This window comes from Embiotoca jacksoni, unplaced genomic scaffold (assembly GCF_022577435.1).
Source record: "Embiotoca jacksoni isolate LCO1_2020_lvr unplaced genomic scaffold, fEmbJac1.0.p SCAF_10, whole genome shotgun sequence".
Lineage (NCBI taxonomy): Eukaryota > Metazoa > Chordata > Actinopteri > Embiotocidae > Embiotoca > Embiotoca jacksoni.
Window position 1 is genome coordinate 312,235 of NW_027185230.1, and position 16,982 is coordinate 329,216.

At 37.7% G+C, this 16,982-nt stretch overlaps 1 protein-coding gene across 9 annotated transcripts in view; it reads right to left on the minus strand.

Moving 5' to 3' along the window:
• Positions 1-16,982, minus strand: part of tcf4 (transcription factor 4) — a 238,810-nt gene that overhangs the window by 16,105 nt on the left and 205,723 nt on the right. For all 9 annotated transcript variants that reach the window (XM_069160760.1, XM_069160767.1, XM_069160785.1 and 6 more), the window contains one exon: positions 4,944-5,082. In XM_069160760.1, the coding sequence (XP_069016861.1) occupies positions 4,944-5,082 (139 nt within the window). The remainder of the gene's footprint in view (positions 1-4,943; positions 5,083-16,982) is intronic.

Consider the following 16,982-nt stretch of genomic DNA (forward strand, 5'->3'; position numbering starts at 1 on the left):
CTTTGATCAGTGTTAATTAAACACATAGGCCTCCTATATCCATAAAAACAAAGTGTAGTCTCTTACAATTTGAAGTGTATAAAACTAATCTAACATAGAGTATTCCTCATTCCATGTATAATATCACAGTTCCTACAAATCCTGTCACTTCAAAAGGTTACTTAACCAATTTATACTTTCAGCAGAGATTCTGTTGGCGAAATTCTTTTGTGAAAAAAATTGCTGGAATTTTGCAAAATTGCAAGCTCCTGCCAATATTAGGAAGATTACTTGAATTTACGTTAATTATTGCCTTGTAGTCTACACACATCTGCGGCATGTCTGTTCTTGTAGGAAGAGGATCCCTCTCTTTTAACGGTTTTGGAGTAAGTTTTGCCTTTGAGTAAGATAAATAAATCTGGGGTAAAGGAATCCTCCACTATTATATCTGCTTTCATTTGTTGCATATGAATAAAAATCCTGAAATCATGCCAAAGTCAGAATACATAAGCTTTTTCCCTCTTTCCATTCTGCTGACGTGTTGTGAATGCAGCATGAAGCCTGGTTGAACACAGCTAATTCTCCAGTCGACCTCCAAGATGGCGGCATGGGAGAGTTGTAAAGGGTCTCTACCCTCTGACTGTCCCCTCCTCCGCTAAACAGTGCAGTCTTTATTTGATGTCTGTATGGATCCGTCACTGGTACACTGCCAGCATCTCAGTCAACACAAAACACTCAAGCACTCTGTTCTCTCACTCACACACACACACACACACCCACACCCACACACACACACACACACACACACACACACACACACACACACACACACATACGGCCAACTGTCGGCCATTTTGAATCTCCTTCTGCCTGACTGGAGGCATTTTGTGTGCAACTTTGAGTGACGGCCTGTGTTTGGTTTGTGTGTTTGCGTGTGTGCGTGTCTCCTTACACACAATCGGCTATCTGTTTGCGCATAAATAGCTGCAGTAAAATAGACATTAAACTGTGAAAAGTAACTTTGTGCTTAAGACTGTCTGATTGATACCAGACAAACAGTGGCTGACACTGTTGGAGAAGAACACCAAATTCGGGGCTGCACGTCAATTTTAATTCTTAATGCTTCTTCTCACAACTGTCTCTCTTTTTTCTTCATCCGCCTTTTGGTTCAGTGCTTTCTCTAACCTCCTGCCTTTTTCCATAGTTGTGACCCTGTGCCTAAATCCTAGCAGATTTTAAGACAAATAAATGACAAAATAGAGACACAAGTCTTGGTAGGCCTATATGCTGTTTGCAAACTGCCAGTGCATTGTAAGGAAAATGAAAGAGTTGCTCAACCCTAAAAACAACAAAAGTCCCTGAAAATTAAATTTGTCCATCAGCTTCTAAGAATGAGCAGTGCTGTGAAAGGTGAACAGTTTTCTGCCAAAGCTCGAGCAGTTATGGTGTATCTTTGCTGTATTCCTAGATCCTGTTCTATAACAGACTCTCACTAACAGTTTTTTTCTCCCTCATTTGGTCTATTTTACTTGTTTTTCCTAATCATCTCAGTTTTCGTGTGATTGTTTTAAACACAAATGCTTGATTGTGTGGTGGATTTTCTTAAAAAGTGCGATGTCATTCACAGAGTTTAAATGGACTTTTTTGTAGCGGGAATTAGCAAAAATTGCAATAAGGTATTATTAAAGATATATCCACATATTAGTACTGTTTTGAAATTGTATTGTACTTAGGTTGAGTGGGGTGCTGCCTTAAATCTAACTTTTGTTTCTCTGGATTCTGTGCAGTGATTTGCTATCTGAAGACATAAACAGTGAGAGGATTGTTTAAAAGTACAATGACGTTTATTAGTTTTATAATTTAATGCATGTTTTAATGGCAGCTGATTCCACAAGAGATTAATTTTGTTTGACAGCAAGCTCAATATGAGGGGTTGCTGCCCGAGGCGGCTTTTGCGACAGCAATTGTTTCTCTTTTAACTTTCACCAATCAGCACCTCTGTCCTGTGGCTGTTCAGCAAAAACACAAGGGGCCCTATTTTCATCCACCTGGGCGCAGTGCAGGCACAGGTGTGCCAGGGGCTCAAGTAAGTTTGTCCAACTTGTTTGGTATTTTGATGAACACAAGTGCAGGCGCAACTCTGGCACAGTGCGATACAGTGGTGAAGTGGGAGGAATAGATAATAAGAAAGTGTATCACAGCTGACTTCAATCGTGGCCAATCAAATCAGCTCCTCTCATCTCCTTAAAACCGGAGAATTTTATTGTACACACCAGGAAACTGACATACTTGTCTGGAAGGTTCAGACTCGTGATCAACGAATTTATGGTACAAAAAGTCGGCCTCCATTGGCTGACAAAGTTATATCTGTTTGGAAGAGGAGATGAATATTATGAATGCCTCTTCCCCTCATTTATATAAGAAGTTCAAACAAAAACCTACACCTTATAAACAGTGGCATTAATTACATCTCAAAGTTGGCAAAGAACACTCATCCAATATACTGAAATGATGATTGTGATGGAACAATGTTTAGGAGTGAGCAAAATTAAATGACGCACACCTAAAACCTGATGAAATGAATTTACTAACACTACTGATAAAGAGCAATGTGCTCGAAACATCTCCGATGTTGTGGTGTTCATAAATAAATTGCATCGGGAGCTTTGAGTGTGCCTCTTGCCTTTTGAATTGTCACCCCCTTTAACAAATTTTATTTAAATTTGTTCGTATTGACCCGAGGGCTTTTTATATTTTATAAGCTGAGATTGTCTATTGCCTCATGACGTGCCAACTGCCTGATTCACATCCAATTCAATAGACAAGAGTCAGTTCATTTTTTTATCTGATTAACTGAAGGTTGCATTAAAAAAAGCTTTTTTTATTTATTCATCTAAGTGGGATTAAATATGTAGAGCATCCACCGAACCTGTTTGTGGGTAGGTGGATGGGTCTGTTGATGTGCGCTCTCTCCACTGAAGCCACAAAAATAGCTGCACTGCACTTTGACTTGGTCTGATCTGGCAGAGCCGCAAGGTACAAATTTGATACCAAAATTGCACTGCACAGGCACATCTTGAAGTAGATCTACGAAAATTGCAAATGGCCACAAGTGTGTAAAAACACCCCTTGTGTTGTACCAAAATGCCAACCTGACTCGATTTGCGTACGGAAATGGGGCCCATGAAATTTTATATCGGATGACTGCACCAGTTGGACTATTTTCAGTTATCCACCGTGTACAATTTGGGTGAACCAACCATTTTAAATTACAAAAACGAAATAATATAAATTTACTAAACAGCATATGTAACATAATGAAATAAAATGACCCACAGCCTACCGTGGAGAGATACAAGTGTTTAAAAGTGGAATAAAGAGCATATAAATGGTGTAAAGAATTTCCCCTTGGGGATTAATAAAGTAACTATCTATCTGTCTGTCTGTCTGTCTGTCTAAATGTAGCATGAATCTAACCAAAACATACCAATCGATATAATACAAATGTTTAAAGTTCATTGTTCTTGTTTTGAAATTGAGAGAAGCAGAAACAGAAGGGAACCACAGCTCTGCCAATGTTATTGTGTGTTTGCCGGCAAAAACATTTTAGTACCCTTTATTTAAAGCTTCTACATACCCCAACTCCGAGTGTGTGTGTGTGTGTGTGTGTGTGTGTGTGTGTGTGTGTGTGTGTGTGTGTGTGTGTGTGTGTGTGTGTGTGTGTGTGTGTGTGTGTGTGTGTGTGTATGTGTGTATGCATGTGTGTGTGTGTGTGTGTGTGTGTGTGTGTGTGTGTGTGTGTGTGTGAGAGACAGGGAAAATAATACTTCTGAACGGATGTAAGAGTAAGGAACAGCTTCTTCTTCCTCTGCCAGAGTGTGTGTGTTTCTCTCTCTCTCTCTCACCTCATTACACACTTGGCTGTGGTCGCCACTGGCTGAACTTTGCTGCCAGCAAAGTCATTTTCAGCCTTTAAAAGTGAGCTCAGGGCTAATTTGCTCCACAGCGTGCTCATATACACTTTTCCTCCTCCATATTCATGACACACACAGTATATTTGTTTGGCCTCCTCATTAAGTTTTTTACTGCTTGGTCAGTGAAGTGCTTCTCAACTTTCTGAACCTGATTCAGAGACAATTTCCTCATTATCAACTATAAATCTTTCTTTTTTTGAAACCATTTTTTTTAAAAAGTTCATCTTCCTTTTCTGTTTCATCTTTTCCTTCCTATCCCTCTTTTAAAATGTTCTTTATATCTTACACTGTCTTTCTTCCTCTTTGTCTTCTCCTTTCCTGCTCAGTGGTTTTCTTTTTCATCTCATTCTTCTTCGCTTCTTTCTTCCCTAATTTTTCTATCTTCATTCATTTCTCTTTTTCTTCTTTTATGTATTTTTGGATTGCTTTTTTGTTGTTGTTGTCTTCCCTGTCTTGAAATGATCTTCTTCTACATCACAGCAGGTATTTCCTCTTTCTCCATTGTCATGGTTCCATTCTTCCTTCTCTTTCATTTTTCTTTTGTGCTCTTAGTACTTTTTTTCATGACTTTTCTTTTCCCCTTAATCTTCATCTCCCATTGTTCTTCCAACAGCATTTTTCTCATCATTTATATCTCATCTTTACTTATTGTTACATCTTCTTCCTATTATCATAATGTGTGGCGAGATATGTTCATTTTGAGAATGTGTACAACTGCGTGATGGGATATTAGTAGGATGGCTGTGCTTACATAGAAACACACACAGACAGATCCTGATGCAGTTTTTCCCTCACTGTATCTTTCCTTCTCTGGTCGGTGTTCTTGTTCATAAAGCCAAAAATCGGTGGCAAAACAAAAACGCATATGAATAACGAGGACTTTTTTGTATCTTCTGCAGAGATTTTGTGCAAAATCCCACACTGTTGCTGTTTAGAGACAGTTCAGACAGTTTTGTCTGACGGTGTGTTACTGATGTTTAGGAGTCTTACCGCGGTATGGGTCAGGCTGGCTGAGGTCCGGCGAGGTGGCTGACTGAACTGGCAGCTGAGGCACCGGCACCTGACCAGCCATCGAATGTCCTCCACGCAAACTGCCCACGCTTCCACCGTCTTCTCTGTGAGAGCCCACCTGGAGAGCAGATCGAGGAGGGAGAAACGATGTGAGAAGGCTTTTCATGCAAACAAACAGCTGGTCTGATTCTGTCTGCAGCTTGTGCCTGGAAACACAGTAACTCAACTTCAAACTTCTACTGTAAGTCTAGTTGTAGTCTGAACCTGCTGCAGGTGAGATGCTCTCCAGGTTCTCTCTTGTGTTTAACTTTGGTTATTTCTGGTGTTTTCCTGAGGGTCTAATGGGTTTTATTATGACTATCAACCACTGACATCATCAGCATCCTGTATTTAAGGGGCAAATTTATTGTTCTATATTCTATATTCCATATCATAAGTTTGTAATGTGTGCTGCAATAATTTCTTGTCTGAATTTACAGTACTGATCAGATCATTCAATAGTGTCTGCAGTTATGTTGATACTGAAATTGTCATAAATGCCTTCTGTCTGTTAGTAACCTTTTCAGATATCTATTTTGTATGTTGGTATAGTGCAAATAAATTAACAGATGGTGATTTTGTGCTATAAATGAAAATTAACCTGACTTTCTTATGACCCTTGTCAGTAGCATATTGTTTTACAGCTTATTTTATTTCTGTACCTATGCAACATATGTAACTTAAAATATGTAAAAATGTACTCTCATATTTTGGCCTTGCTGTTTGTTTGTAGATTATTGCACATTTTAATCAATAAATTAAGACCAAGTGTTACTAAATTATTTTGTATATTTCTGTGTGAAGACAGCAGAGGGAAAATATTACCTTAGTTTAAAAATGTCTGAACGCATGACATGATAACAATATCAAATAAAAATATTGGAAAATATTTTTTTCTTTCTTTCTTTGCACATGTTGCAGTTCTTTCTTTGCCCTGTTGAGGGCACCCTCTGCCTTTCTTCGACAGTAATGCTCCCCATCTCACACTCGCATTCCTCCCGATGTTTTTTTTATTTCTCCATATATATTTAGTTTTCCACACTCTCTATGCTTGTGTGTGTGTGTGTGTGTGTGTGTGTGTGTGTGTGTGTGTGTGTGTGTGTGTGTGTGTGTCAGTGCAAGTTCATATTTGCATGTCTGACATGTATATTTACAGCTTTTCTTTCTTTTCTTTCTTTCATTTTTATTTTTCTTCACTCAATTATTTTTCCTTGTTTTTCATGTTTTTAGGGAAATGCTGTATGGTGAACATGAGTGTGTGTGTGTGTGTGTGTGTGTGTGTGTGTGTGTGTGTGTGTGTGTGTGTGTGTGTGTGTGTGTGTGTGTGTGTGTGTACCTTGCTGTATCCTATCCATGTGACAGATGGCTAGGATACAGCAAGGTACACACACACACACACACACACACACACACACACACACACACACACACACACACACACACACACACACACACACACACACACACACACACACATGACAGCACAACAACTGACAATTATCTTAATGCCCATATGTTTAATTGTGGGATTTCTAATTCCCAGAGCACCAAGCAGCTTCCAGCAGGGACTCAATGTTTTGGCACGAGATGAGCTCTCTTTGTGTGTGTGTGTGTGTGTGTGTGTGTGTGTGTGTGTGTGTGTGTGTGTGTGTGTGTGTGTGTGTGTGTGTGTGTGTGTGTGTGTGTGTGTGTGGGGTTGTGTGTGATGCCAGCTTTCTCGTGGCATCCTGTGGTTGAGAATGGTCTCTGTCTCATCCTCCCCTTCCTGAGCTTTGTTTTACTTTGAGCATATCAGCAGGGCAGTTGTGAGATATGAATCATGATAGATATATACTGTAAAAAGGTTCAATATGAATATATAAGATTTTAAACACTAATCACAGCTGAATGGCAGCTGAAAGGCAGCGTGGACACTGTGTGGAGGATATTTAACAGCGTGATAATCACACTGAATTGCCAATTTATTTCACTTCATTCATTCAGCCTGACATCATGCTCACGTATGCTGTTGTCTGTTTGGGTTGGTGTTGGTGGGTGCGTAGGGGGGGAGGGGGGAGGGGGTTTGTCGGTATTTTACCAGAACCAATTAGCAGCCAGTGACGTATCCATTTGGCTAATGCCATTTTTTGTTGAAAGGAGGAGAACTGAAATCAATCTTTGTCACAGCGATAAACTAAATATCTAAATAAAGTGCAGATCAAATTCATGTTTAAATGTACAGTATGCAAAAGGTTGATCAATCCAAAGTCTGATGTATTTACTATTTTATCCTTTTTGTGGTTTATGTTAACTTGGCATTCAATTATATTTGGTTTAAATGTAGCATAAATGTAATGCATTGTTGAAACAGCAATCACTCTTACTCTTTTTTAATTTTATCTGTCGATCTTTTCTGCAGTTTAATAGTTTTTAAAGGTCTCATATTTTCAAGCACACCCAGGCCAACCACACGCTTTCTTTGGTCTTGTTGCTTATTAGCTCCGTGACAGACTGACCGCTATGTGTTTTCTAATACATTAAAAGGTTGGACAGTAGGCCGTGTTGACGACAGACATATGATACGAGTACGAATTTTTGACATTACAAACTTAAAGAAGTCCAAACAGCACAGATGCTGAACATGGAGTGTGTGGATTTCTCTGTGTAATGAACATTTTGACACTTTCACAGTATTGATCCAGCACCCAAACCTATCATAACGGGAATTGAAATCTGAATATGTATAATATTCTGTCCGTCTGTGCACCGGACACTCATACAAAAGACAATGAACCTGCTTTCCACTACCTCGTACGAAGAAAGGTTAAGTAAAGGAATAAGTGAAATATGTCGATTTAAGAGTCAGTCAGCAGTGCTATGCTTAATTTGCTAGTCTTTAGCAGAGTTAAGGAGCGGGCTACAAAAGTCTGGTGAGCTCAAGTGTTTACACATTTTGTTTTACATATCCTCCCCAAGACCTTGAAACAGACTTTGGGGTGTAAAATCTCAGACAAAGCTCTATGCTGCCTATAAGTTCAACATTAGCAAGAGTAACACTACCTGGCCTCAGCAGAGTTTTCCTTATTTAATTTGATTATATTTAACTTAATGTAGGACCATATGCACCCTTTGAGCACAGTACAGAGGATTTTCAAGTAATTTAGAAACAGGGCTCGTCTGCAAGATAAGGAGACAAAATCAGCTCGTATATACTCAACAGACACACAAACTTCTTTTCCACCAGTAAGGTTTTGGTTCTATAACTGGTTTCATTCTGCCACAGAAAATACGGTGCCACTTTGGGAACCAGCACAGATTTTGTCCAATTTGTAGAAGAAATGTTGCGTCACTGAAAATGAAAAGCTTTTTGAAGTTAAACAATTAACAATTTAAATTTGATATTTTGCAGGTGTTAACATTGAGGCAAACAGAGTAAAAAATTGATGGTATGTTAAATGTTTACATTCACAGACCTTTTCTATTGTTTTCTCCCTGTTAAATAGGCACCAACTAATAATATCATCACCGTTCATGCTTTGTGTTCAACTCCTTTGTTGTTCCTGAGAGAAACCAACTTTGTGGGCTCTGAACCTGTTTTGGTTTTTGTTTGGGATAGAAATGCAAAACATTTGGCAACCTCTCCAGAGTGTACACCCAATGTCATCTGGGATAAAGTCCAACCCTCTGTGACCCTCTACAGGATAAAGCGAGTATATATAATGGATGGCTGGATTAAAACGCAGAACACCTTAATGGATCTGGTTGTGTGTTAGTGATATTGCTTCAACAGTGAATCTGGGGCTTTTTGGGACTTGTTTGCTATTAGACGTATGTGACTGGGTTTGAGAGAATGGCGAGAATTTTGCAAATGTTGGGATTTCTGGGTTTTAAGGAACAGAGCTCTAAAACTATGTTAATTTTAGGAACAGATTCGAGATCAAATTTAGGTGTCAGCTTCTTAATTTGTTTTTTTAAATAGGCAAAACTGGTGGCTTATAAAAGTAGCCAGTGTAATTAAAGTTGTTTTGAAAATCGAATCCCTTTGTGTGTGTGTGTGTGTGTGTGTGTGTGTGTGTGTGTGTGTGTGTGTGTGTGTGTGTGTGTGTGTGTGTGTGCATGGGTGTGTATGTGTTTCAAACTGAGCGACCTCTGTCGATTCCGTCCATGCGTCTGTTTGTTCCCTTATTTATTATTTGTCTCTCGCCTTTCTTTCTGCCTTTTCTTTCCGTCTTCAGCCTTTCATCACCGCCTGCATTCCCAAATGTAAAATGGCAGCAAAGAGGGAGACAGGGAGGATGGCATACATTTTTAATGGAGGGCTTTTATATTTTAACAAGCCTTCCTTCTCTCTTCCTTAATTTAGTTCAATGAAGAGAGAAGATGAGGAGACAGACGGGGAAGAAAAATATAAATAAATTACACTTAAACTGCTGCTGGTGTAAATCTGATAGTTGCTAAATGTAAAGCTACGCCCACTTTCCTACTATCTCTCAGGTTAAAGCAGGGTTGTCAAACACGCGGCCCGCGGGCCGGACCCGGCCCGCCAGGGGTCCAGCTCAGCCCGCCGGATGACTTTGCTAAGTGTAAAAATTACAGAAAGACATAAATTGCATTTCTATGAGAATATGGAAGTTTATGAGTACAAACGTTTTGTAATGTCTTTTTAATCGATCCAGTAATTGCTTCAAAAACAGCGTAAATGCGACGTCTGCTCCGGAGGCTGAAGCGCTCGCTGCTCGCTTTGTGACGCGGTTCACGTCAAACGCGTCACAAAGCGAGGGAATCTGCAGAGGAGAGCCCAGGCAGATAAACAGTGGGCTGATGTCTGAGTCTTTGGTCTTTATGTTTCTAGTTTATTGTAGAAAGACCTTAAAATAAGGTTTATCATCCAAAAACCTTCACCAATGATTTAAAGATAGAGAAATATTGTCGTTATGTATGCGTTATTATGCTATGAATTTACTGGTCTGGCCCACTTGAGATCAAAGTGGCCCCTTAACTAAAATGAGTTTGACACCCCTGGGTTAAAGGTATCTGATTAGATGACAGATTACCCCAATTATATGGGCATAATAATATGGAAGCATCAGTAAAAAACTTTTACTTTTGACTATTTTTCAGACATTGTCGCAAACTGCAGTTGAAAGCTGTACAAATATGTGTGGGACCTTGAGTTGAGATCGTCTCATCAACGTTATCACACTTTTGGTTTGTTCGGATTTTTGTCAAAGCGATGAAAGATCCTGACAACTGTACAAACATCATTGATACATGGTTGCTGTGAAAAGTGGAGAGTGAATATTCTTTTCTTAGATGTCAGAACGTCATTAAATGCAGAAACAGTTTTTAAAAACTGTCATGGCTCTTAACTGTATTATCACAGCACAACATAACAAAATGAACGAGTGCTTGGTGCTTTCAAGGACCCTCCAAAATTAGAGGGATGGTTGCTTATCACCAGAATGACAAAATTCATCATTCTTTTTACAACATCCTCGGAACAACATGTGTAAAATACAGAGGGAGATTTCTGAATGCACGAACAAAATCGATTTATAAGTTCTTCCATTTTCATGTAAGGATCATGTAACTTTACATACTCAACTACAAATTTCACATTTCTGAAAGTTGATTTTGATGGAAATGAACTGTAACCAGTGGCTGCTTTGAAGGAACAAAATCAATATAAATCATTAAAAACGGAGTATTTACAGTAAAGCAAATAGGACATCCAAAATGTACAGCAGGGGCGGGGATTGTTACAAATCTATACTGTTAGATAAATTAACAGTATAAATCTATACAATCTATATTATCTATATTACTTAATATAGCTATATCTATAGTAAATGTATACTATAGTGTTACAAATGTCTATACTGGTGTCAATTTGATACTCAGTGTTTGATTAAAAAAAACAAAACTAAAAAAAACACCCAATTAAAACACTGGAGCTCAGTATTTATTTTTGTGAAGGTGCTGATCAAATGCAAAAGTTGCAAAAGGTTTAAAAAGAAAGAAGACATGGCACCAAAATAAAAGGTTGGGGTGGATGAATGGGTCAACATCCAACATCCTCCATTCTAAACCTAACCCTGATCTCTCAACACTACTTAACCAACAGCTGCTGGTGGATGAATGGATGGAATTGTTACAATATAAGAAACTGTTGCTGTGGTATTGGTACCTTAAAACAGTTTACACCACATATGAGGCTTTGTGCTTTCAGACAATGATTCAGAATGGGCTGATGGTATTCAAATCAACAGTGGAAATCAGTCTGTTACAGAGTTATGGGTAGGAAAGTTTCCTGATTTAAAGAAATAGTCAGCAAATGTCAAAAAGTCTGACCAGAAATTTGTGTTCAACAGTTTTCCATACTTCACACATCCAAAAAGTATGAGGTTTGATTTCTGTTCTTCATCACAACTTTAAAATTCAAACAATGCTATGATAATAATAGTTACTTAACACGTTTATTGGCTGATTTTCTCATTTTTGTGCACTTTTATATTCTTTTCACTTCTTTTGTAAGTAATTTTTCTTCCCCGCTTACGAAAAATACAAATATTATTCCAATAAAGCAAGTTATAAAAAAGACAGTGTAAAAGCTGTCATTTGTGATGTTGTTGATCAGTGGGATGTGTGTTTCCTTGTGTGAGTGAGAGCGATGATTACAAAGGAAGATGAAGGAGAAGAGAAAGAAGAGAATTTCTGGGTCAAGAGATGAGACACACACACAAACACGCACACAGACAGATTTGTCATGCACTTGTAAACAGTAGGGACAACTCTGCCTCTGCTGCTGCAGTAATATATTTGAAGGAAGAAATATAAACTGTAATTTGTAATATCTTATCCCCTTCTGGCTGGATTTCTGCAATTTCCATGTGTCGTTTTCAACTATTCTTCAGGACCAAAAAAACACACCTCTGCAAAAAGACATTAAGAGCTGGAGGAGATAACACGAAGCCGGAAGTCCCATTTGAAATCGTTGCATACACAACGATACCACAAATACAGATTTTATAACTCAGGATCTATAACTTTAACCATCTATTACTTTTTCAAACATAACAAAAGAGTAGAGGAAAGCAATAATTATCAAAAGCACTATTTAAAACTCGTATGACGGCTCAGGGTTGCAGGTTGTCGAGGTAACATTGCTCTCTCATGTTCATAGTGGTTATAGAGCCAAAATGTCCACGTGGGGTCGAGGTCGGGGTGGATGGATGGCTTGACACAACATTTAACAGTGGCCGCTGTTTCCTGTTCACAAACATGTTTTTAACCATGACTATTCCAAAATATTTTCTTCTGGGTTTATTATTGTAACCAAAATGCTGTAGGACTGCTTTTTTTGTCATTTTGAATCAAAGGTAAACTTTTTGTCTTCTTTTCTAACCTGTAATCAGAGAGTGGGGGGGGGGACACTTATATGGTTCTTTAGGTTGCACTGAATATTGATATAATAATATAATATTAAAGCTAACATTTTAACACCAACAGGCATTTGTGTAGATACACAGTATATTATATTGAGGTTTGGGGTGGCTCAGGGTGCCTTGACAAACAATTTATTTAAAGGTTGTCTAAAAATGTCTGAGAACCATAGAGCACAACAACCCTTCACTAGAAGTAAAGTTCCTTCTCCGAGGAGCAGGAATGAAATCTATTTGTAGTTGAAAATTAATTGAGAAGAAAACTGAGGACACGTTCTTGTAACTTTAAAAAAGGTATTGTAATAACATGGTCTGCTAATTTGTGATCTCAAATTAAATATGAAATTGTGAAAATATTGTGAGATCCTATAGTCAGACTTCAAAGAAAGTAGAAAGCTTCATGCAATGCATTTGCTATGTAAACAGTAAATACATTGGACTGGACTCTACATTAGTCCAACCCCTAACAAACACACACGCACGCACGCACGCACGCACGCACGCACGCACGCACGCACGCACGCACACACACACACACACACACACACACACACACACACACACACACACGCACACACACACACACAGACACACACACACAGGAGCTTATTGTTGAGGTTGGACTTCCATAGAAGGAAAAATACAGCAACAGTTTCCAATGGATGTTTTTTTTACCTTTTCCATGAGTGAAAGACAGCAGACTCCGTTGTCATGCAAAATATCGTTAAAAATAAGAGATGAAACAGAGTAAAATAGAAGTAATAGAAAGGAAAATATTTCATGTGGAAAAATCTTATGTGGTGAATAGTTTTTTGTCAAAGCAAATAATAAAAAAAAAAAAAAGGGGTTTTTTTTTTTCTTGAAATTTCATATTACAATAATGTAAATACTGAAACAGCATTTACACTATTGTAATATGAAATTTAAACGTAAACAATACATTGACAGAAAAAAAAAATTGACATTTACATACTTACCCACCAGTTGGCCAGTTTTCTTTTTAAATCTAAGATTGTAGGATTTGGGCATATTTTATGTCAATTTAAAAAAAAAAAAAATCTTGATCATGTTAAATGTTATAGTTATTCTTAATAACTTGGTGGATATTAACAAGAGTTGAGCAACCTTCAAGAATAATGTAAGATGAAGATGAAAGCTATAGAAAAAGAAAAAGGTATTTTGCTATTATTATGTTTGTTTTTGGGACAAACTATTCTTTTATAATTCATGTATCCTTTTTTATGTAGATTTAAAAAAAACGTCACACTGTTGTAGTATTGGGCATTAATTATTTGTTCTTTTTAATTGTGAGTATGTTTCATTTACATATTTTGCTTTTTAGTAGTGTTATATGTATTTATCAATTTATTTTAGTCACAGTTGAGATACATTGTTTTTATTTCTATTTATATATATAAAACACTTTTTTCTTTGAATCTAAGATCAAGGACATTTTTAATTGTATTTATCCTTTCACATTACATGTCTAACTATTTATAATTTCCTCTTTAAGTATATATATTCATTTTACTTATTGATAGTAAAATATGTATTTATTAAAACAAACGAACAAAAAAACAAAACATCTTTTGGTCACAGTTGGTCTTCTGTACATAAAGAGATGAGATTTGTGTATTTTCACTGCTCCTCCAGGGACTCAAAGCCATGTTGTATCAACCAATTATCAAGGTTGTTAAAGTTTATTTATCTAATTATCTTTATGAACAAGAGGCTGAACACAAATGTCCAATGATCCTAACCTCTTTTACCTATAAATATTCATAGAGCGCCACACAGCTTTCAAATACAGAGAGCAGGCAAGCTGTGCTGAAACAGTGGTATTATCATATTCTAGTGCTATATATTAGCATACAATTCTGTAATTTGTTTCTTTTAGGAAGATATATACGTTAAAAATAAACAATATAGCCCAAAAGAATGCAATATAAAGATGATTCATATTCAAAACAGAAACGAATGCTATGATAATTGCGGTTGTTTATTGTGACCACCATCTGGGTTTATACATCTTTTTATTTATCATTGCATCACTGAATAAAGCTAAAATGAAATATGAATCATTAGACTAACCCTAACTAACCCACTGCTCTGAGTGCTGCAGAAGAAATTAATCTAAATAAAGAAAAGAAAAGGAACACACAATTTCAGTTTTTTTTTCACTTGTTTTCACTCATCATAACATTACGTGGCTATAAGCATGTCGCCTACATTACAGCTGACAATACCATTCCAAAACTATAGTCAATAATCTGCTATGTTACAGCCTCTACTTGACTGCAAAGGCAAGAATTTTAAGGTACAGGGATTTGTTGGAGGGGCACTAGTGTCTAAAACATCACTGCACGTCGTAGTGTTAAGATTTCCCTTCACTTAGTACTATTGCACGGAAGAAGATTGGGGCAGTGGATTTCCATCAGCTTATGAGAGTCAATTTAATGTAGACAGGGTATTAAAAAGCATTTGAGTGTTTTACAGCAAAGTGATGCAGATTATGATCCATTTCACTTACTGTAACCCTGCCTAATGGAGAGAAGGGAGGAGATCTCTCTCTCTCTTCACCCTTCCCCTCCTTTTAGAGTCACCCTGCAAACTGAGCTGGGATGCAGTAAAATAACTGCCGTGACTTAAACACATCATCTGAGGCAGACAGCAGAACAGAAAACATATTCTAAAACCCTCATGGAGAGTCTGGAAAGTCATGTCTTTTCTTCCTCTTTAGTTTCTTTTAAATCCAATCACATTAAGTTAACTGTCACGTCACTCTGTCCTTGCTGTTTGTAGGGTGTTATGCTGCAAGCAAACTGCTTTCGTATCAGCCCAATGATGGTCCAAAATCACTTTGACTCATGAACACACAGCATGCCTGAAGTATAATGTTGGAACATAATGTTCGCATCTCCTTCTGTGTTTATGTTTTTTAACGTGTATGTATGATGCACTCATTCATGCCTGTGTATGTCTCTCTCTCTCTTTCTCTCTCTCTCTCTCTCTCTCTCTTTCTCTCCCACATCAGTCTACCACCTGTTTTCCCAGAGTTATGACCTCAGCCTGCAGGCGTCTCTGCCTAACACTGCCAAACTACATACAGCTGTGTGTATGTGTCTGTGTGTGTGTAGAGAGAGGGGGGGATGGAAAGAGAGAGAGAGCTCAGTACCCCTACAGGAAGTGAAAACAGAAGTGATAGAAAGTATGTAACAAGGTAAATATGCAGTTATTGAAGGCAAATATGTGTGTGTGTGTGTGTGTGTGTGTGTGTGTGTGTGTGTGTGTGTGTGTGTGTGTGTGTGTGTGTGTGTGTGTGTGTGTGTGTGTGTGTGTGTGTGAGAGAGAGAGAGAGAGAGAGAGAGCATGACAAAACCCAGAAGAAGAGAGAGTAGTTACATCTGCACGAGAGTAAATAGAACAAGTATAGAAACAAATATACAGACATATGGAGTGGAAATAAAATAAAAATTAATGAAGACAAGTTACAGAAAGAAAGAAAGAAAGAGAGAAAGAAAGAAAGAAAGAAAGAAAGAAAGAAAGAAAGAAAGAAAGAAAGAAAGAGAGAGAGAGAGAAAGAAAGAAACAGACAAGTAGGAGGGGGAGAGAGTGAATGTAAGTATGAGAAAACAGTCTCAGTGCAAACACAATGGCGTCATTTTAGAGATGACATCACTTCTTCCTCTGACTCCATTATTTCTATTTTCCACTTGTTTCTTTTTTTTTTCTGTACTTCTGTGGGGTCGCTTCCTTTTAAACTTCCTGTTTATGTTCTACACAAAGTGAGTGTGTGTGTGCATGTGTGTGAACGACAAGGTACATAAATGTAAACCCTCAAACGGTGGAGAAGAGAAGTGAGGGTATCCAGAGATATTTTCTTCCCATTTCAAAGTTCTATCCTGGATAATTTGATGGAAGCGCAATCAAAGAAGGAAAAAAAAACATCTCATAATTATGACGTCTGAAAATTATGACACAAGATCTTGATATTATGAGGAAAAGTTAAGGTATGTAAAACATGGCTATTGGAGAAGTCAGCTAATTGAGAAGTCACTTCATGTGTAATTTGGCGATGAGACAAAACTGCTACATAAATAAATCAACATAATGCATTTTTTTGTCTTATTTCTCCACACTACTATTTAAATCATTACATAAAACTAAACAGTGCCATGTTGTTTCTTTCCTCCACAGATCAATCACAAATTTTCCCATTAGTCTTCAGTAATTTTACAACCTAATACTTTCTTTCCACCCTTTATGTTCTTAATGCTGCATTAATCAGTATTTTTGTCCACTAACCTTATGAACATTATCATTATTGTATAAAGCAGATGGTTTAAGTGTTAAACACAGAGCCACGATTGGAGTTGCAGCTGCTAACTGTGACTGCAGTTTGGTGCTGGACAGGTAGCGTACAGTGGCTTTATCTAAACTTGTTCGCTGAAATCAGCTGCCTGCTGCTGCTGCCGGTGACAGGGTCAGTGAGAGTGCTGAGACTGAACCAGATAAACAATGTGGTTTCAAACTGAGAGCTGAAAGAGGCTAAAATGCT